This window comes from Cygnus olor, chromosome 5 (assembly GCF_009769625.2).
Source record: "Cygnus olor isolate bCygOlo1 chromosome 5, bCygOlo1.pri.v2, whole genome shotgun sequence".
NCBI classification, from domain to species: Eukaryota; Metazoa; Chordata; class Aves; order Anseriformes; family Anatidae; genus Cygnus; species Cygnus olor.
Window position 1 is genome coordinate 6,317,731 of NC_049173.1, and position 22,003 is coordinate 6,339,733.

General features: G+C 41.9%; 1 protein-coding gene across 2 annotated transcripts in view; it reads left to right on the forward strand.

Moving 5' to 3' along the window:
* The window catches only part of MNAT1 (MNAT1 component of CDK activating kinase), a 124,589-nt gene that overhangs the window by 33,108 nt on the left and 69,478 nt on the right, over window positions 1-22,003 (forward strand). For both annotated transcript variants that reach the window (XM_040560555.1, XM_040560556.1), the window contains exons 2-5: window positions 2,544-2,696; window positions 4,379-4,452; window positions 13,582-13,685; window positions 17,874-18,014. In XM_040560555.1, the coding sequence (XP_040416489.1) occupies window positions 2,544-2,696; window positions 4,379-4,452; window positions 13,582-13,685; window positions 17,874-18,014 (472 nt within the window). The remainder of the gene's footprint in view (window positions 1-2,543; window positions 2,697-4,378; window positions 4,453-13,581; window positions 13,686-17,873; window positions 18,015-22,003) is intronic.

Consider the following 22,003-nt stretch of genomic DNA (forward strand, 5'->3'; position numbering starts at 1 on the left):
CAGACTTGAGGCCCTTTGCTGCATCTCTGCAGAGCCTTGTGGTATTGTTCACGGTCTCAGTGTGAGGCGCAGCTTGGTTTTGGTTTTGTGCTCAGCATGGTGTGAGATCAGGGGTTTTGGGGGGTTTCTTCACGTGAGCACCGCGCTCGTTGCAGTTAGCAGTGGGCGGCAGGACCCCGAGGAGCTCGTTTGTCAGGAATCCTGCAAGTGGCTTTTCTCCTTCGCCAGGAGTAAGATGGAAACCCGTGACCAAGTGTGCTTGTCATCTCTGGGAAAGCGGCTGCAGCTTGTGGGGACGAGGATGACAGGTCTGCCAGGGAGTAAGCTTGGATCTACCCGACCGTGTGCGTTAAATCTGTCGGGAGATGGCGAGGAGGCGAGGTGTGGGCCGAGTCCCGTCCTGCCCTCGACATGTCTCCTATAGCCACCTCTGACTTCCAGAGGAGCCATGTGTGGGTAAATACACGGGTGGACGTGCGTGAGTGAGTGAGAGAGAGCTCGGCCGGCCGATGCGGGGTTCCTGTAGCAAAGTGTGGGCTCCTGTGCGTGGCAGGCTGTCCTCTAGCCTTAGAAACACCAGGCCCCGTCTGGGAAGGCACCGCAGCACTGGAGTGCTTTTGCAAGGAGGGGTGTTGTCCTTAGTCAAGTCCTGTGTAAACTTGAAATGTCTTTGATTGAGGGAAAAGGGGAAAAAAACGAAACAGTTTCAGGTGCTTCTGTCTGTGCTCATGTCTTGCGCACGGAGCCCCGGCTCTGTTGCTCCTTAGGCAACACCACGCTAAAAAACAATACAAACACCTGCGCTTGGATCCACCTGCCAAGTTCTGGAGCCTTGCACTCCCTTCTCTGTAACTTAAAAACAGGGAGGAGGAGACAGGCTTTTTTCCCCCCCCCCCCAGTACTTCAGTTGCCATGTTGAGAGAGGTACAAACAGCGTTGGCTGCCAAAACGAAGGAGATGGCGAAACTGTCCTTAGGTACAGGGCTGCTGCGTGCACAGACTGGTCGGGGGAAGCAGACGAGAGCCTTTCCCTTCCTTTCCCCCTCTCTTTCACTCGGTGTTGCTTCTGCCATGATAGCGAGTTAAAAGGCTTTCACAGAGAAGGGCAACTCCTGAGCTGATGTCCCGACGTCTTCTGGCTTTGAGATGTAGTGTGCCAAAAGGTTTGATCTCTCCCTTCACAGATAAATCATATTTAAATGTGTTTGTTCCTCTCACTAGAGGAATTCCTGGGCTGGAAAATGTCTAAGTAAATCCCAGATTCGCTCTTTGGTGCAGTCAGCTGCAAGATGCGTTACGAAACTGCAGTTCTGCTGCTGTTGACAAAAAAAAAAAAAAACTGCACTTTTTTTTTTTCTTTTTTAAATTGTAAGATACAATTGAATTTGCCTTGCGCTTTCTAATCTTGAAAACAGAAGCTGGGCAGAACTAGCTGGCTCTGGCCAGCTCTGCTCTGAGCGTACTGGAACCAGTCGAGTTGGGAGTAGGTCGGCGGGGCGAGGGTTTTGTTTAAGATCCTTTGCAGCCTTGTCAGTATTGTTTCTCTTAACTTGTTTAGTTTTGTGCTGAGTTTGTGAAGGTGCGATGCAGCCTAGCCCTTAATGTACAACTGTCTTGGCTTCGATATACCAAAGTTATAAATAGACACCCTCTTGCCCCCGTAGCAGCAGGAAATGACTGCAGCAGGTGTTGTCCTCTGCTGGAAATTTGTGCTTATTAGTACGCAAATGCTTTCTTTTTATTTAAAATAACTAGCTTTCTTGTGTGTTCTCCCTTTATTTAATGCCAGCTGACTTGTTACAAGCATTGTCTTAAAATCTGCAATCTTCGTTAAGACAGAAGAAATAAAGCCAGAAAGGTAGTATTGCCTTATTTCTGTGCAGCCTGGATAAGAAGTGCATTTATGTGCCATTTTAAAAGTCTTTGCAGAAGGCAGAGGAGAGCTGGGCACTGGTAAAAATAGTATAGAGAATTTTTTTGATTCCTTTAGTTGTGTTGGGCTGGAGTTTAGCTCAGGTTTGCTGTAACAGTTGTAACGTGGTGATAGCAGTGGGTGCTTGGAAGATCTGAAGATCTTGAGAAGCAAGATCTGGTATCCCTGCTTGCACTGAGGATGGCACTGAGAACATCACTGGGGCTTTCTGTGCTGCCAGGTAGTGCAAATAAGGATATTGCCGTCTAGTCTGTGTGCGATAAGTTTGGCAGTGTCCATGAGCAAACTTCCCCTTGACGCAAAGAACATCGTTGTCCCTGGATTAACTTTGAGCCAGAGCAAAGAGGCAAGCTGTTCGGGCAGGGCGAGTAAATACCATGGTGCTGCTGAGGTTGGTCGTTTCCTTCCTGCCCTGGGGGAGAGCCTGTGCTTCGTTGCAGTTGTTGGGTACGCGGGAAGGGCTGCAGAGCCCGGTGGTACTGGGTGTAAAAAGGGAAAGAAAGGGGCGATGCAATGCGTGTGGGAGCACCAAAAAAGGGGGGGGGACAATCCTCTGTGTCAGTTACTGTTTAACATGTGCCTGCCTTTTTACTCTTCCTTTCTTCCTCAGATGCGAGAGCTGCGTGGAGCTGCTGTTTGTAAGAGGGGCTGGGAACTGCCACGAGTGCGATACCCCCCTGCGGAAAAGTAACTTCAGGGTACAGCTCTTTGAGGATCCTGCTGTTGACAAGGAAGTGGAAATTCGTAAGAAGGTGCTGAAAATGTGAGTGTCACCAGTTCAAAGAATGGAACGTGAATATTTCAGGGATCATCGTTTCCAAAAATTGACTTATTCCTCCAGTAGTTATTTAAAAAACGTCCCCCTTCTCCCCCCCAAAAAACCACCACCACCATCACATAGCTTGACTCCATTTAATATGGAGGGATTTCAGAGAATCTGACTATGCAACAACTGAGGAATGAAGTCTCAGCGTAGCCTAGAGGAATTCCTGCTTAGCAGTAGAAAACGTTGGGTGTTTCTGTGTGGTATACTTTTGGCAAAGACCTGCCTTCGAAGTGGAGGTGGTTACGTATGGAGGACTACAGCTGCTTTCCCTTGGAGGGGGTGATCATGGGAGTAGGGCGAGAAGCAGGACCGAGATTGTTTTGTTGCCTGGGGACCTGTTCTGAGAATTGAAGGCTAGCGCCCTTCCGACTGAAAATGGACAAAAGAGAAGCCATGTTCACATTGTTTTCTACTTCACACAGCAATTGTTAGTGGAAATGCTTGCTTACAAGCCTTGTGTCAGGCAGATTTAAGAGCTCTTGCAATTGAGATAAATTACATCTAAAATTACGTCTCACTCCTTGTGGCCATGAAACAACATTTTATGAGGAAAATAAGCAGGCCAGTTGATGCATTGTTAAAAGAAAACCTAATGGAATGTAGCAAACTTAGAGAGTTGCTTGTACAAAACTAAACATACAGGTAAACTGTAAGCTTGGCAGCCTTTGTCTGAGACTTAGTATGATGCAAAATGAATCTTATGATATTGCTGAGGTGTAGGGAAATTGTTTTCTTGGATACCAAGATGCTGATGTGGAAAGTAATAATTTTAAGGTCTGATAATAAGGTCTACTGAAGCAAACAAAAGTCAAGCTGGAATGAAGTCAGCTTAGTTGACCAAGCACAAAGCATATTTTGAACAGAAAATGTAAAATATTTGACCCGTTTGGATTTGCCAGATTAATTTTTAGTAGGCAAAAAAATCCTCCAAATTGGAATTTTGCTTGACTTCTCAGAATTCGATTTTTATACTCCTGGGTGTCATGTATCTTGGTTTGCAGAGCAGGCAGAATCTCAGCTTTATGTTTTCTTGGGAAGAAAACCTGTGTGTCTTGACTTTCAGAGCCTGTCCATGTTCTCACCAGACTTGTTGTCCCTTCAGTTCTTTACTTCTTCCAGCTATCAGGAGCTGGATAAATGAGTTCTGGAATGATCTATTGATAGGGAGTAAGATAATCACGTAGCATTTCAGTTTGCTGCTGACATAAGCTTTCTGTGGTTGGCAAAGAACCAAACTCCCTTTTCTGATACTTGTAGAAAAAGCTTTTCTTGTGGGCGTTACTGTTGTCTCTGCCTTTAACAGGTTTTTCATGGTGAAGCCCTGGCTGGAAATTACTATGTACTAATAGTCTCTGGGCTCCTGTTTACCTGCAACACTGGAAGAATAATCTGCAAACAGTAGGCACAGATAGCACTGATTTATACCAGACCAGCTCCTTTCCTTTATAACAAGCACTTCTGCCTCCTGTTAAAGACCGTGCGCTGGTCAGTTGTGGGAGTCACAAAGCACATTGTTGATAAAACTAGGTCAATACTTAATATGCTTGCAGCAAGAGCCTTGTTGAATTGAAATTTCATCTGTGTGTGTTATATAAATGCTTGTTTCTCTTTTCTCAAAGATACAATAAAAGAGAGGATGACTTTCCCAGTCTAAGTGAATATAATGATTTCCTGGAAGAAATAGAAGAAATTGGTAAGTCTTAATGCTTGCATTTTTTGAAGTGCTGTGCTCATGAGAGGCTTTTATCTTCTGACTTGACTGCCTATGAGCATGTCTAAGCTGAGTTTCTGTAAAAGGATTTATCATAGTGTCAGATGTTTATCTAATTATTTTTTTTCTGTACGTTTCAATCCTATTTGCTGAACTGTAGGACACCGTTAAGTAAAACGTTTTATCTGCCAGAGGAAAAACATGATTCAAAGAGGAAGTAGTGCTTTATAGGTGGAAAAGAAAGGCTTGCAGGCCATTGTCAGTGCTACACTGTGAAAGATTAAACAGAAGAGAAATTCAAATTTTCATTATATGCCTCTATTAGCTTTATCAACCATGACAGAAGCCATATGGTGTCTTTTGTCAGTTTTGCTTCTGCATGTTACAGTAGTTGAAGCTGCTTTGAAGCTGATGACCTTACATACCACTGTGGTAGCATTTTCTGTTGCTGTGTAGAAGGAGGAGGTTTAGGAAGAGACATTGATTTCTTTCTCTTTGGATTAGTTGAAGTAGAACTTTGCCCTTTGGAAAGGGACTGTGTTGTCAATGGAGTTTATTTTCTTCTCCTTCGTTAGGGTGACTTGTGATTTATGGTGGAGTGATGGATTTTGCTTAGGAAAACATGGATGTGTTCAAACGGGTGACTCCTAATTTTTTTTTTTTTCTTGATTTATATAAGCTTCTGAGGCTTTTCTTTTTTTCAGTCCTGGAAGAAGAAGAGATGGCTTAGAAAGTGCAAAAGAGGCAGTGAATGCGATTTGAAGGAAAACATGGAGATGCCACTCCCTTTCAGCTTCTCAAAGAAGCCCTTGCTCATTTTTGCACTGTGCTGTTTTGTAGCAATGTATCCAGTACGCTTACTGCTGTGAGTAATGTGTCATGTTTTTGTTGGCATCAGAAGGCTGAGGCTGGAGAGCTAAATCGTGTGGCTGGGAAACACCAGGCACACTCATACGGGTCCAAATATCTGGAGGAGAGTGGGTGTAGTTCTGTTTGTATACTTCTTTGGATGGTGTATGGGAAGGAGGGAGGGAGTAGAAAGAATGGTTGCAGCTTAGCCAGACGATCCTGGAAGAGGCTGTGTGCTCATGGAAAGGAAAACTGCTTTTTATTTATGTAGCATTAAATACAGGTTTCCCACTTACTGCTCTTACATGGGCTTTTGGTATCTGCAACGAGGGAGTTGAAGCTTTGCCTGAAATTGCCTGAACCTCATCAGTTCGTGCAGAATGTTATGATTCTCCTGCTCTTGGGATTAGGCTGTTAAATTTCAAATGGTTCCAGAGCCTCTGATGGCAACTTGGTTTCGAAGCAGCAGAGCTCACAGCTGGTCTTCATAACTCTGTGAAGAAGAGTGAATTTATCTGTGATTTTGCTCGTCCTGCAAATGCATAACATAGAAGCTCAATAAATGGAGCTGTCAGGAATTGAAATTAGTTGCTGGAAAGTGACACCTAAACTACTAAAAGGACTAGGAAGGCCAAGTATCTCCTCATTTCTTCATGCATTGTCCAGGGTGATGAGAGGAAGGAAGGGGTGCAGTCAGAAGGCTCTAAGTTTTCAGAGTCTAAGGAGATATTTATGATCTACTAACTTTATGATCTACTGCTTAGGTAGAACCAGAAGCCGGAGGGCTGGTTAGATTCAAGAACAACACCTCTGATAAGAATATAAGCCCTGTTCTCCTTTCGCTGGTGATAAAGCTCCTTGCACGTATTTTCCTTTCAACCTTTGGTGATTGTTCCTGGTTCCCTGAACTCTTCTCCACCTGACAGTTGTCACACTACTGCTACGTACCAGACTTCTTCCAGCATTTTTGCTGTGTGTGTTGCGTGCGGCACGGCTGAACAACGTGTTGGAGGCATCTTCAACTCTGTGGTATTTCAGATTTTGCTAGTAGGACTAGTAATTTCCTTTTCTTTGTGTGTGTGAATTCCCTGCTCATTTGCGCACATGGGAAACTGGGCTGTGAGAAGGGAAAGAAAGAGGGTAGTCATGCGGAGCAAAGCTTTGCCTCGTGGGGCCAACGTGCAGCAGGTTGGCAGTGGCTGGTGGCGGGTGGTGGGGCTGCCAGCTCAGGAAGCCGGGCAGCAGAGAACCAGATTTCCCCTTGCTTCCCCCTGATGCAAATTTCCAGTTTTCCTTTGAGAAGGTCGAAGTGATAAAAAGTGCAGCGTTACCCCGTTTTCTGCTTGCTTGTAAGTTTTGTTTCTTATCTTGTTGTTGGGGTGTGGGGGGGGGTCAAAATCAAGTGCTAGCTTGGCAGAGACAAAATGTAAACATCCTGTATTCATATACTGCACGTGACCCTGGCACGATTCTGACAGTTTTTCCAAATGTTTCAGGTAGATCAGCTCCAACGTTTGCAGCGTCTCGTTCGATTGATGTATGGTCTCACTTGAAACACATTTTCCCCCTTCATATCAGGTGTATTATATCTACAGGCTTTTCTGTTTAAAGGAAAGTGTTGGGTGGTACAGCAAAAGAGGTGGGGGGAAAAGGTCAAACATCAGGGTAGTCACCTCTTAAGATTTCTATTATAAAGAACACATTTTTAAGTGGTTTAGAATGTAGCCACTAAATAACGCTTTGGGCTAAAATGTGTTATACAAGGCTTTAAATAGAAACCACATTTTAAAGCAGGCTTTCCCCAGACGAAAAATCAGTTGGACAATTTGAGAACATTGTAAACAGTTTGTTGTCATTAACACTAGGAAGAAAAATAAAGTGAAAAGGTTAAAACCTGTTTTTTGGGAAAGGTACGTGCAACATCTACTGGAATAAGGCAGGTCTGTGTCCCTGAGAGGGACAAGGTTAAACCTTCGAGTGGTACTACAGGTTGCAGTCTCTGGACATCATGCAAACTTTGCTTGTGTTTTCCACGAGGTTTTCTTCTTCCCCAGGGTATCTTCCCAGCCAGTTTTTGAAAACCTGGTATGAAAGCTTTCCAAAGCAGGGCCCGCCTCCTAGCCCGTGTACACACACTGCTTGGCACCGTTCTCCTGATACCTGAATGAGGCCTCTAGGCATTACCGCAACACGATTCCTAATAGTAATTATTGCTTTTTAAAACATTCAGTACATTCAACTTGGAAGGAGGCTACCGTTTTTGTGCCCTTCGGATTCCAGTACCTCATCACTTCTCTGAGACTGTGCAATCCCAGCTGCCTGGTGGCTTGTCTTGCTCAGAACATTTGTCAGACAAGTGATCCTCGGATAGGCAGGATTTTATTATCTCCGATCGCTTGTGGGTTATGTTGTTTATTCTTTGTGGTCTTTTTCCTCCGTGTGTGCGCGCAAAGATGGTATTGCTGCTGCTAACAATGGGAATAACTCAGTATGAAAAAGGGCAGCTTTATCAAAGGTCTGTTTCAGCCATCTCGTCTGAACAAAGATTTCAGTGCCGCGCCGTTCCAGCCAAAACGATCTTTCTTAGATCTGGTGGGGATGAGGGATTTGAATCAGTCAGTAGCATGCCAGGGTGTTTTTCTGGAAAATTGTCGCAATAAAAGACAACTGAGGATAAACAGAAATAACTAATAATGCCTAACAAGATTTTTCCTGGCTTAGTTTTGGGTTTTATTTTTTCCTGACAATTGCTTTGTAGTAATCCCAGAAATGTTGGCTGGAAGGGACCTCTAAAGATCTAGTCCATCTCCTCTCCCTCCAGACTACTCCTCTTAAAAGTATGGGGACATGGGTAGGTTCAGACATGGAAAACACTGACCTAAGGTGCCACAGTAGCTTTGGACTCCCTGCATGGACGGGGGACGTGGTTGTGCCTCCGTTCATAGTGCTCTGCCCAAAGCAGTTGCTCTTCTGCCAGTCCCAGTCTGCAGCTGGCTATTTATGAAGATGGTAATGGCTGGGTTGTTTGTGGTAGGGTGGGAGGAATACTGTTGATAAAAATTACTAAGTATCTGTTAAATTTAGGGCTGGTTCATGCCAACAGTGTGGATCAAACACTGTATTTTGCAAGGTAATCACAGGCAATTTTGTTCTTTTTTTTTTTTTTTTTCTGGTTAGGTGCCCTGTGGACAGGGCGAGGGGGAGGAGGTTAGAGAAGTGTTAATGGTTGGAAGAGAGAGCTGATTAACTTACTGTGGTTTATTGCTTAAGTAGCACACAATCATTTTTTTCTCCTTAAGAAATAAAAATTGATCTTGACTCCATCCCAGTCGAATAACAAAATTTCATAAAGCTTACAATAATTTGACTGTCACAGTAGTGTCAGCCATACGCTGGCACATATATTATGATTTACTGTTCTTTTTGTTCCTCTGTTTGCAATTGTAGTCATCCATAATTCATTAATGTCTCTTACAGGAGAGTTCGATGCATGGAGTGACCATTCCTTGTGCCCAGTCTGTGTCTCCCACTAGCTGGATTCAGCTAGAAGTAGAGAGAGTGAAAGGTGGAGGCTTTAAGTGGATTGTGCCTGAGAGGAGAAAGGATCAACATAGGAACGGACTTTCGAGGTCACTGGACTAATCATCTATCTTGGCAGAGAGGCAGTGTGCCTAATATTTGAAAAGCAAATATTTTAACATAGTAACATCACTGTCTCTTAAGGAGCTAGGAGGAGAAATCTCAGAAAACTTGCAGTATCTCAGAGGAGGTTTGGGTGGGTTTAATTTGCAGTTGTGCAGTGGAGCAACATGCACTCATACTGCTGCATCTCTGGACAACTTATTATGCCATGTTATCCAAACTTTTGCCTCAAATTTTTTTGTTTCCTTTATAATAATTAGGAAAATGCTTTTGCATTTATAATAGGAGCGCACAATAAAAGTTTATTTTTTTTACAGCAGCAAAGTACTCCCTGTAAAGGCTGAATTTCAGCAGTAGGGAGTTTTACCTAAATAGAATGAAATGTTTCAGGAAAACACAATAGTCTTCCTGTTGTACTTCAACAGATGTCTCAAGGCAAGTCAATTTATAAACCAACCAGTGTGAGATGGATAAGTAGATAAATAATTGTTGCATACAAAACAGCTTCTGTTTCTTTTCCCTGAAGGGTTTCAGGCCTCTTATATCAGCTTATGCTATATTTCAACATGGACAAAAATAAGTCTGTCTTCTCTTTGAAACCTTTTCAAACTAGCCATCTGCTTTGCCAGTCATATTCAGACCTATACCAATGTTTTTTCAGGGTAGGTAGAGCATGTGAGGTTTTTTTTTTTTAACTCTTTCTGGTTCTTCTAGTTTTACATATGTTTCCTTTTTTAAATATATCTGGAAGAATTATATTAAAAGTAAATTTCTGGCAAAACCCAAATCAAACCAAATCAAATGCCAGGTAAATTGTGGAGGGGACACAGAAGAGAAAAATAATTTTTCAGTTGTCTTTCATGGCTAGTCCCCCTTACAAAATGGACTTGACAATTTTAATTGTGAGGATAGAATGGCAAGAATCTGTATTCCCTAAATATTGATGGAGAGACGTTTGAAACTCATGAAAACATGTTGGCAGGTATTTTCGCTGGGTGGGTGGCCACTGATAACTGTGCAGCGTCAAAGAACACGGTTTGTTTTGCTGCTAGGATGTTTATTGTAGGAGGGAAGATAATTCTTTGCGTTTATTCAAGGACAGCTGCTGACACTGATCTTGGGATAGAGACATCCAGGTCCTAACACTGTTCCCACAAAATGTAGCTCTTTGGTATGTTAAATCTCGAAACGTGGACCACTTAGTGCTTGTTGAAGAGCAACAGCTAAGGATGTGTAGGACTGAGATAATGTTCCTCTTCGATGGCTGCAAGTCAATGTTCAATGGGAGAAATCTGCTCTGGTCTTCGAGGGTGTAGGAAACTTGAATCTTTCTGCCTGTTGCTGTCCTCCCATCTCCTCAAGTGACAGAGTAAGACTGGCAGAGCAGAACCAGCATGGTGCAAGGAGATCCAGTTGCCGGGAGGATTTTACCCGGGGCTTCCAGCCACAGCAGGGGAACAGAAGGAGAAAGGAACCTTTCACCTTGCCGTGAGCAGAGCAGCGATCATTTAAGCGAATCTACGTGGGTGGATATTGATGATTTCTCAAACACTGTTTAAGAAATAAACACTTGCTATATTGAATAGCAAGATATACTCACTTCTGTGTGTAGTTCTAAATAAAGGCAGGCATCTGCCTGTGTCTAAAACTTGCCTGCTTTCCCCAGTATGAGTTTTAAGTCTTATGTTTGGTGTTTTACAAACCTAGGTTGTGTCTTGTTGAGTAATTAACGATAACTGAGAAAGGAACAAACAAAAAAACCCGAGTGTTTCAAGCAGCAATAGTTGCAAAAACTTTGGTCATCAGCTTATTGCTGGATTATTTTTAGAGAAATACCCATGATATTCAGCAGCCCAAAGGCATTTGGCATCTCATCGTGTTCCTCCTCTTGCACCTGAAGGTGGCATCTGGACATCCTGCTTAGCACAGCATGTCTCATATGCTATTTCTTTCTTGTGTCGTCATTGAAGAGTTTAGGGAGCTGGTGTGTGGATTTAAGTTGTAGGAAGTGCTGACATTCCCATGCAGCTGCTGTCATTGCGGAGCCCTGGTTGTATGCCAGCATTTTCACATGACAATTCTTCTCTGCCATCACACTCAAATATGAAGCTGATTGTCAGCTGGAGGCTGTAGGCTAGAAAGTTGGAGGTCAAATCTCCACTAAAATACAAAAGATTTAGACTGAAATAATGTGTTTTATTAAGGGAATGCTGCCATATCCAGAAAGTGTATGTTTATTGCAATACCAAATTGGAAAATGTTTTTATACCTTCTGGAGAGGGACATAAAAAAAAATTGAAATGGGTAACTTGCTTCCAAAAACGAAGGAGCTGAGCTCTGAAAGTCACAGGACTCTCAGCACGGTGTTTTTGGGTTATAGTGATGCCCAGGGACTCCACCTGAGATCAAGACAACACTGAGATAGGTGCTGCAAGTAACTATAGTAAGGAGATAAAGGAGAATATGTATAGGAAAAAAGAAGCTTTATTCTCCTGCTTGTAGTTCTCACAGATGTGGTTCCCCCAGTTCAGAGGGCAAATGATCTACCCTGGAACAGTAGCCAAGTTGGAGATTGAACCCAGGTTTTGATTCCCGATCAAATGCTTAAGGCACAAAACCAACCTGCTTCTCGCATCCCTTCTGAAGTTGGGGCGGTGGGGTAGGGGCTGGAGGAGTTGAGCTGTTTTGCAGGAGCCAGGCTGAATTAAAATGTCAGTCCTTTTGATATTGTTTATTATTTGGAAAAGAGGAAAAATAATAAATAGAGCATTTTGTTTGCTTGTTTTAAGGTTAGGAATTTCTCAATTATATCCCGCCTAACCCTTTTGCTGTGGTTCAAGGAAGGGCTGAATACTTTTTTTATAGAAATAAGATAATGTTGCATCTGTACTCCTGGAAAGAGAGCGTTCTTATTTCCCATCTGTACACTTCTATTACTTCCCTTGCACCATCTCTGGCACTCGTCCATCCCCTTTGCTGAGCCAGTTCAGGTTACTGAGAAGTTTCTGTTGACACCGCAGAGCACCCAGAGTCCTGCAGCCGGAGCAGAGGTGAGACCTGCGCCTGGGATGGACGTGAGAGCAGGACCACCGCTGCTTGGCAGTACTGAGGTGCTGTGTGGCTGCGTTGCTCTGAGCTGAACCTCACGGCTGTTGCATTTTCAGCCTTCCCCTTTCACCCCCAGTAACTGATCTCTGCTTTGATTTCTTGCTCTTTGTTTAGTTCCTCTCAGCTGGTTTGTTAGTCTAGGCTATTTGAGGTTTCTTACCTAGAACCCTCCTGAAAGTTAATTTCTGCCATGTTACCTGTGGAGAGGAGAAAAGAATAAGCATTGTCAACCTTTACCAAACTGAGATGGGGGCTGTTCTCATGGGTCACACAGACTTCGTGTTTCTTCCTTCTATTTCTCTCTATTGGTCTTGTACTGCTGCAGAGTTTCTTGTGTATGTGCCCAGGGTTTATTTGGCCCTAGTCACTCGAGAAACCAGAAATAGAGAAGTGAATAAAAGTCTTCCAGGCCCTGTGCTAGTGTTTTCACTAGAACCGCTTTCTCTTCCTGAGGGTTTGGCTTCTCGCAATCCCTGTGCCATCGTTCTCTTGCGAGGGATTTATCAACGGCCATGCGAATTTCTCTGCTGCTCCTGTAACCTTACTGTAGGCACGTAACCAAAGCTCATTGAGGTTTTGGGGGAGAACGCTGTATGTTCATGGTCTGCAGTAGCTTTAGGGATGTGGGTGTGAGCCCAGCATCCGCTCTGGATGGCAAACACCAAGCGCCTTCACAGTGATAATGGCTTTCAGTTGGAATTCACTTGACCCACAATTGAACCAGTGACCTGGAGGTGAAAGGCTCAGGCACTGTATCGAATTACGAGTCATCCAAACCATCTACATCTTTCAAGCTGTTGGTTATAGAAACTGTTCAATTTCTTGAGGTATATGCCATGCCATATGTAGATAATTGGGAATGTTCTGCTGAACTATGGAGCCTGCTGGCTGACCCTGCTGGCTTGTAATTATGTGAGATACAGTCTGTCACTACCAAGAGGTATCAAAAGAATGTCTTTTAACCCATTAGTCTGGATGCATTTACAGATTCTTCATAATAAAGGTAATTGTACATTGGTGCCTTTTAAGTCATCAAATTACAGGAATTTTATGTGTACCTGAAAATTCAATCTCTGTATTCTTTGTGCACTAGATGATCTTATGGAATAGAACAGCTTAATTTCTAACCTTTTCTTACAATGCATATGTTTTAGTCTAACTTCATTTTACAGGAATAACTGTGTTCTTAGGTCTTAAAAAGGTCAGTGTTTTACTGAGAATATCATGATTATTCATGTATGTCCTTACCGGTTTCACAAAATAGGATGCAAAACTTAAATTTTCATCTGCTACAGATGTATAAATCTAAAGGAACATCACTGTCTTCTGTTGAAGTTTGCAGTAATTTAGCAGATAGTATCTTGCTTTTCAAGGCATATTTAAGTAAATTCTATTATTGTGATGTTCATGTCTGTTTCTGGAAGTGATAGAGAATATGATTTGTATTTCTTTGTTGTAGTAGTGCATGCCGACCTAATGCTTTTGTTTTCTGTCTTTCTAATATTTATGCAGTATTTAACTTGACTAACAATGTGGATTTGGAGAACACCAAAAAGAAAATGGAGCTGTACCAGAAGGATAACAAAGAAGTCATTCAGAAAAACAAGATAAAACTGGTTAGTTTAATTTCTCTCCCTTACAATTTTTATTCATTAGCTAAAGAATTAAAGGTTGTTCAATGTGGAGCGCTTATGAGGTATCTTAAAAGCAAGTCAAAGCTGAAGGCACTATGCATACTTCACTTTGTATTCAAAAATATGTAGTATACTAATATTCTGTGATACTGATATTTAGGGCTGCTTAAAAGAGATGAAATTGATAGTTGAAATGCAATTATCCTTTGTTTTGGAAAGGGCTTAGAAAGAGGGACAAGCAGTAAAGTCTGCATCTAATACATCACTACTGCATGCATGCTGGCAGTGTCATTGGATAATATCCAGGAGAGACCAAGTTCATTCCTACACCAGGACAACCATTCCTTTCTCATCTGAAGGGAAAAGGGAATCCAGACGCAGACATTAGGAAGCTCCCAAGAGAGAGCTGTAAAACTGAAGGAAAGCACAGGTCTGGTTTATGCAAAATTTAAAATGAAAGATGTTGAAACAAACATACAAATTTTTGTTCAAGAGCTGGTAACAATAACATCAGGAGTATTGTATACATGATCTGTATGCAAAACACATGGTTCTTTGAAGATGTATTCATTACAATATGGCTCAGTTATCATTTTGTTCTTTAAAAATAAACTTGCAAGCATTTCTTTCTGTAAGAAAAGTTTAATCTGTTAAGTATTTTTTTCAGTATAAAAATACACATTGTTATCGGTTCTTGAAGGAAAATGTCTGCCCAGAGTGTGACATAACAAGGTTTTGTGTTTGTATTCCAGTTGCACTAAGGACTTGCTTTCAAATCAGTAGGGGTGAAATCCTCGCTCCCCTGAAGTCTGTGGCAAAACTCCCAGTGATTTCTTTAGCACTAGGATTTCACAGGAGGAGATTGGAATCTGAAAAATGTTTGTTTGAACCTCTTCCTTTTAAAGGCAAGGAAATTTCCCTAGGGGTCCATCTCTGATCTGTTATCCCGTGTCTGACACTGTGCAATGTCCCGTGCTTCAGAGCTTGAAGAGACCTTCCAAATCTTCGGCTACGTCTTGTTTTATGATGTAGGCGCAACCTCCAGGGTCACCGTAATAACAGGGTGCTTTGCCTGCAGCCCACCTTCCATTCATCTACCTGACTTGCAGACAGACGTGCACTCACAGCATGATCATACCAAGCAGCACAGCAGTACGCTGTGCCCACCCAAGGCCCCCGGGTCTTTGTTTTCTGTACTGTACGGTCTTGTTGTGCTAGAGGCTGACTTGTAGAAGCTGGGCAAGCCTGCATGTCTCCAGATCTCCAGTAAATCTGGATTAATTTCTTTTTGAACAATTGAAACATAATAATAAGCTTGCCACAGTGGGTATTACAAAAACTGCATGATCTTCCCTATAAATTTACCCCTCTCCCAAAAGTTGAAATGGTACTTTTTCTCTCTAGCTCTTTTTGTCAGGTTCTGGACTGTCTTTACTCCTTGAATAGTAAAGGGTGTCCTAATTCCTAGCCTAAACTTCTTATGGTCAGTCATTATCCCTTCATTCTTGGACTGACAAATAATTGCGTCCACTGTAGTGGTTTGCTCCTGCGGAAACACAGATATTCTCTGTTGCTCTTGGTGTTATTATTTTTTTTAATCGTTTGTCTGTTCCAGTTTGAATTTGTTTGGCAGGCAGAAGGGAGCAGAGTTGAAAGCAGTATTATAGCTGAGATCTTAACTGCCTCTTACAAAGTAACACCGTTTTCCCATCTCTGCTAGAAACACGTTGACACGTGTCATCCTAAGGTGGTTGGTCTCTTGTAGCACTGCCATACAAGAGGTTCAAAATCAATCGTGATCAAGAAGTGCATCACATTGTCTCCTGTTTTGTTTCTAACTAGTGAATTAATGTCACCAAATCCATTGCCCGTAAGTTGTTTTTGTCTCTATTCTGTCACTCCTGTTGTCAGGAGTGTCATTCTTTCTTACAAATCCAAATCCGAAGTTATTGAACTAGTCATCCCCGGGACTTGAACAACTGCTTGTTGTTCTTTCAATACAAGCCTTCATGATCTTGCTACTTGTATGCTAACCCATCTGTTAGATCTCTGGATTTGGTGCCAGGCCATGTGGAGAAAAAGTTTAAGTACACAGGTTAATGGAAAAAGCTGAAGAACTCTTGGGGAAAGGGTTCTTGTCGTTCTTTTGTATCTATATATAAATATAAAATATTGTTGTAACAAAATAATGATGACTAGATATTGTGTATGTTTTAAAAATGCCTTGCACTCTGAGTTCAAAGACCAGCTTGGTTACAGTTTTTCCAAACTTGTCTTTTTCCTTAAACAACTGCTGTTGTCCAGTCATAGTATAACCTTACTTTTTGCTTTGGTACTAGTTTTTTAATTTCACTTGCTGCTTTGTTCAGTCTTGACATAGCTTTGTCCAGACTCTGTGGTGTGAATGTGTATAAATTTTCTTGATTTTGCTTTATTGAATGTGGCATTTTTTTTTCTATTCATTTCTTCCTGTTTGCTATTTTGACTTTGTTCCAGGCTTCACCAACATTATCTTCTTCTCTTTCGATCTTGAAACTGTCTAGTTTACCTTCAGGCTTGACACAACCCTTGCTGCCTATTGAGCTCTCTTATTTTTAACTGTTTTATTTGGTCGTCTGTTCAGAAAGAATTTGATCTGACTTGTGATAATTCTTCTGTTATTGCTGCAGTCTGATCTGGCTTAGGTTTGTATATCAGTTTACTTATTCCTGACTACATTTTTTCTGGACTGTTTTTTTCAGACTAGATCGGTTAGCACTTTCCTACATTTTTTTTTCTTTTGTTTTAGTGCAAAGTTCTTTTATACATAAGCAAGGAAGAGGCTTGGAATGTCTTAAAGACTGAGCTCTTTGTTCTGATGACTGAACTAACTAGATCCCTTAATTCTTAGAAATAACCTCAGTTAACAGCTTGAGGAGTTTTGTTTGTTTCCTTTGGTTAAATGCAAAGACAATCCAGTTCCAGTTGGTCACTGGTCGGTGACCTGTTCACCCGTGTCACTGCTACTTACAGGGTACAGGCATCTTTGGTTGACTCAGGGGCAAGTGATGAGATCTGTCAGCTCTTCCATCCAGGAGTAACTGGGCCTCTCTGGGACCCACCAGCTTGATCTGCCTGTTAAAGGGATGTTTTTCAGCATATTCTGGCATATATCATATCACTGTGCTTTCTGATATAACTTGGGGTCTTCTAGTAATGACAAAAAGATTTTATTAAGCTGCAATAATATTTTGCTTAAACTATTTCTATGGATTAATCATCCATTTAAATCTTATAAAATGTTAGCGCTCTACTTCTCTGTTTTGGATTTCCTTTTGTTTCAGTGCTTCTGGGGAGGATGATTTGGGAAAATGTTTTTGTATGTTATTGTCCTGTCCCATCTTACCTGCAAACTAGCATGCTTTTGATTGTCTCTTCAGTATGAAGTTGTTCAGCTTTAATGCTTTTTTATCCCCCCGGTCTGTGCTTCTGTAGTCTTTGAGCCCTCCTCTTTTTTCTTCCACTCCAAGTTCCAAATACAGTTGACTTGATAGTTTACAGGTTAAAAAAGACTTAAGAAGTAAATCCTGAAACGAAACCTCAGTCACCTTGTCCTAGTAAATTGTTTCTTTTCTACTTCTGTTAGCACACAAGTATTATCCAAGTCGTAGGAAAAATACCTAATTTTTTGGGAATGTGACACGTTCACAGTTCATGCTTAAACATGTTCTAGTTCATAAACTTCTCAATATTCAGAGAGATTTTCTTCTACACTAGTGATAACCACACAGTGTGTTTTGCATACAGGATGCAACTGATCTAGGAGGGTTGATCAGGAACTGTGTAGGAGAATTATATTTTCTGTCACTTACTTGTAGCTCTTGGGAAATAGGATATGTGGGAGCAATGAGCTAAGATAAGGAAAAGCCACTGTAATTCTCTAACATTTAAAGAACTGAGATCTAGATGGATGCTTTTTCTATTGCAGCAAGGAAAAAAATCTAACTTCCTAACTCCTCTTATTGTCCAGTGTGATCATCATCCATAATGACCTTTAAAAGGTAGAATTTGGCTACTTTCCCATCACTTGGTCTGCCCTAGGTCCTTTGATGGGCAATATAGCTGTGGGTGAACTCTGTCTACTCAAAGACGAAGACTGCTGTGAGTGAATTTCTAATGTTTCCGTTTCAGACGCGGGAGCAGGAGGAATTGGAGGAAGCTTTAGAGGTGGAACGACAAGAAAATGAACAAAGGCGACTGCTTGTACAGAAGGAAGAACAACTACAACAGATGATAAAAAGGAAGAATAAACAGGCACTCTTGGATGAACTGGTGAGTAACAAAACTGGAGGCTTTGAGTGCTCGGTAGCAGGTATGTTTGTATTCATCTCTTCCAGTTAACTGTGTAATTAACACATCTGCCCCTTTCTGTTTCCCTATCTTGCCAATTTTGTACGACTGTTCGGTCTCCTATCACTTATTGCAATGCTACAAAGAACTCTGAATAATTTTGGTAAGCCAAGAACTGGTGGGAGAGTGCTTCTGGGATATCACAACAAGTTCTTTGGCTGAATGGAATCGTTGTCCAGAATGTCCAATGGTGCTTGGAAATTATAGGGAAAAACATTCTTGGCTGCTTCAACACAAAATTAATCCAGGATAAGATGCAGAAAGGCTTGTTTGGATATTTAGAAGAAGGTTTATTTCCTGGTTCTGCCAGTTGTATTTTTTTTGTTTGTTTGTTTCTTTCTTTCCCTCGTGAGCTTCCACTGAAGGCCCTTTACTTGTTGCTGTTTGACACGCAGAGGTGTATTTCTGATATGTCTTTAGTGAGTGTAACCACCTTACGGTTTACTTAAGAGTTGATATTTCACTGAATATCTGAAGAAGAGCTAGTATGAAAGTCTAGATTTCTACTGAGTTCGACAATATGAAAGCCCCAGGCTTTGACTGTGATCCAGGATGGCTTTGCCCTAGCATAGCTGATACTTTTACTACTCCACCTTGAACCTGATGTATAATGAATGAGTTCTGCCATGTGTTAGCCCATGCAACTGCCTACTTCTATTGCCTTCAGCTGATGACGGTTGCATATGTTGTGGTGAATGTCTGATCACAGAGTTTGAGGGTGTAGAGAGGAGCTCCGAAGTTGCTTCAGGCATAATGTGAAGTTCTACCACTGTTTGCTTGTTAAGCAGCCCTGAATTGCTGTGGCCGACAGTCTGGTGTGCTGAAGCAAAGCAGTAATCAGGAGCTGCTCCATGAGCTCAATCACCTCTGCAGTGGAGGAGTAAAAAACAAGGGACAGTATTCTCATGAGTTAATTGAACATTAATCAACTCTTTGAGTCAGAGCACCTAAATGATAGGTTGGGTATGGAACTTAGCTACTCCTGGAAATGGTCTTAATCTTGTTTTTGGCTTAATTTGCTACTGATTCTGTATTTGAAATCCACTGACGATGTGTGGCTATAGAGAAGCTCAGTAAATACTTGTTCTGTAAACAAGACTCACATCTCAGGGCTTTTTTTTGTGTGTGTGTGTAGACATGCATACACACACATTCTAACACCCACGATAACAGTCGGTGTATAACATCGAAGCAAATCAGAACAACGTATGTGTGCATGTAGTTACACAGTGTGCAGTTTTGTCAGTATGTGGTTGAAAGCTGCATGGCAGATGTTAATTCAGAATTTCTCTTATTCCAGTTTATCTCGTAACATTAATTCCTACTTTGTATGCTCAGTTCTTATTCCAGCTGTAGATGCTCTTCTACTTTTCCAGGAAAAATAGTTCCTCTTTGAACCAAAACAGAAGGTGCTGACTTGAAGAGAGAGCACTGATGTGCAGTTCAGGAGATTCTGGAGCTCTCCTGAAGAGCTGTCACTTTCAAAGCCAGGAGACTTGGCAGCATTTCATTGGTTTTGTTGAAAGGAGCTGGTGTTACATACTTTGTAGACAGAAGCAGAGATAAGTAGAAGGGTTCCTTGAGAATCCTGCAAGTCCATAACTTTGCATCCAGCAGTCTCTTTTCACTTTCAAGGTGCTTACAGGCCACATAATTAGGAATAGTTTAAGTAATGGATCAATTCATAAAAGCTGCACTAGGATATTTAATGTCTCAGAAAAGGGATTTTGAACTGGTTTCTGACTAACTTCAATCCTGCTCTAAAACACACTCTTAATTTACTAGAGATCAGTGTTGTTCTTTAACACAGCAGTTGGTTTTACTGGAAACCTACTTCACCAGATGGCTTGGGAAAGAATGGTTATAAATAATCCTTAAAACATGACCAAAATAGGTAGTTTTAACTGTGATTGCATATGTATTGCTATTAAAATTCCTTAATATTCTAAAAACTACAGAAAGGTGATTTTAAAGGCTGAGGAAGGAAACTGGGCAATTTTAAGTTATGTTTCTGTTTATGAAGGAGCACTGTCACCCTAGATTTGGGCCTAAACTTGTTTTGTAATACTAAAGGTTTATAAAACCAGCACTGAAGTGTTTGTACAATGACTTACAAAGTCTCTGGAAAACCAGCAGTTGTTAAACAAATAAACATTTCCTATGGTCTCTTAAATCCCTCTAATGCTGTGCTACAAATCTGAAGATGAAGCCGATCATAAGTAAAGCTGAAATGTGTGCTCTCTTTGAGAAACGCAGCAAAAGCAAGCATAAGGAGCAATGTAAGGAATTACAGTTTAAAAATCTCACATCTCTGCCTGCTGGTACTGTACCAAAACCGCAAGGTTTAAGTTCTGGCTGCAGTGCTACTATGATACCAGGGGCAAAAGCAGTGGCTTGGCAGGGTTGTGAGCACAGAGGAAGGTGGGAAGGCCAACGTTTCACCCTTAGATTTTGAATCTTCTCTTTTGGATGCATCACCTGGTGTTTGGAACCTGCAGCCACTGTGACCTGGCTCTTGGTGATTTTTTCAATTTTTTTTTTTTTTTCTCTCCCATACTGGGCATTAAGAGAAAATCTAGGGCAAATTTCTTGTGTAGTGTGTAGAGATGTCAAGGTAGTCCTCAGGTACTAAACTGTCACTAGCAGACAGCTTGTGGGCTTGTAAGAGAAGAGTGTGAGGACTGAGCACCCCCACGCACTTTCAAGAGGAGAATTTTGCTTTTGGTGCTTAAGCCCTGACTGAGGCGATCCATGGTTTTTAATACATATTTATTGTGTTAGAGTGAATAAAGGCCTCAGCTGTTTACAAAACAGTGCGCAAGTGCACTGTCCTGTTTTCAAGGTGCTTATAATTCGGTGAGTCCAGGGGGAGGGGAAAAGGCACAGAAATGTTTGGTGTTTAAGATGTCGTGCAGCAGGCTCTGGATAATGGTCAGCCTGGGGAGGGAGCTCAGTAGTCTTGCAGAAAGGATTGGCCTCAAGACCCAGGCTCCAAGAGCTTGGCTGGGAAGGAAGGAGAAGGCCAGTGTGATGTGCTGGAAAGGCGAGCAAGGCTTTCAGGCACCCCAGGCACTCCAGGCTACTGGAAGAGCAATCAGGTGCCCTGGCTCCCAGTCCTACTCTGTTACCTCTTGTCCGTTTTGCCCCCCACTGCTCAGTTAAGCAGATTTTATGTTGCCCTCATTATAAGTGACCCCTTTTACAATATAACCTCCCACTTGAAAAGCACGGCACCTTGTTGTAATTTAGACTTGCAGTCTCAAATGTATTTTACATTTTATTGCAAGGGATGTGTGGTTTATTTTATTTTCTAACTCTCTAAACGTGGGTAATAAGGGCTTAGTAAAATACTAAAGCACTTCCTTTATTTACTGTATAAACTCATCTGTATACAAAGGGTTATAGAACTGCTCTTAGATGTCTTCTGTGTTGTGGGACTTGGACTTACCTCTTTGAGAGCCTCTGCTTCCCAGGCAGGAGCAGAATGGCATTGCAGCACTTGACAAAGAGGCAGGTTTTCCCTGGGCCGTGGCTTAGCTTGGAAACAAACAAAGGGCAGGGTGCCTTAAAGATGTCAAGTGTCCCCATTTTTGCCAGAACCTCAGGGTTCTTGAGAGAAATCTTTCAGAAATGTTTGTGTGTAAGTGGCTTTGTTCATGCTGTTACACGGTTTGTTTTCCCATACAGAAAATTGCTGGTATGGACAAATGCTTACAGGATTGGATCTTTGATTTCTGTCTATTTCTGCGTTAATAGTTAACAGGAGGACTATGTGCATATTAGAAAGGACAAACAACTGTGAATGTGGTGGCTTGCTGGCACGGTGTTGATTTCCCACAGTTGTGTAATCTGGTTGCCGACCATTGTGCTAATGCGAAACTGTTGAGAAGTTAGTACAAAAACCGGCTTCC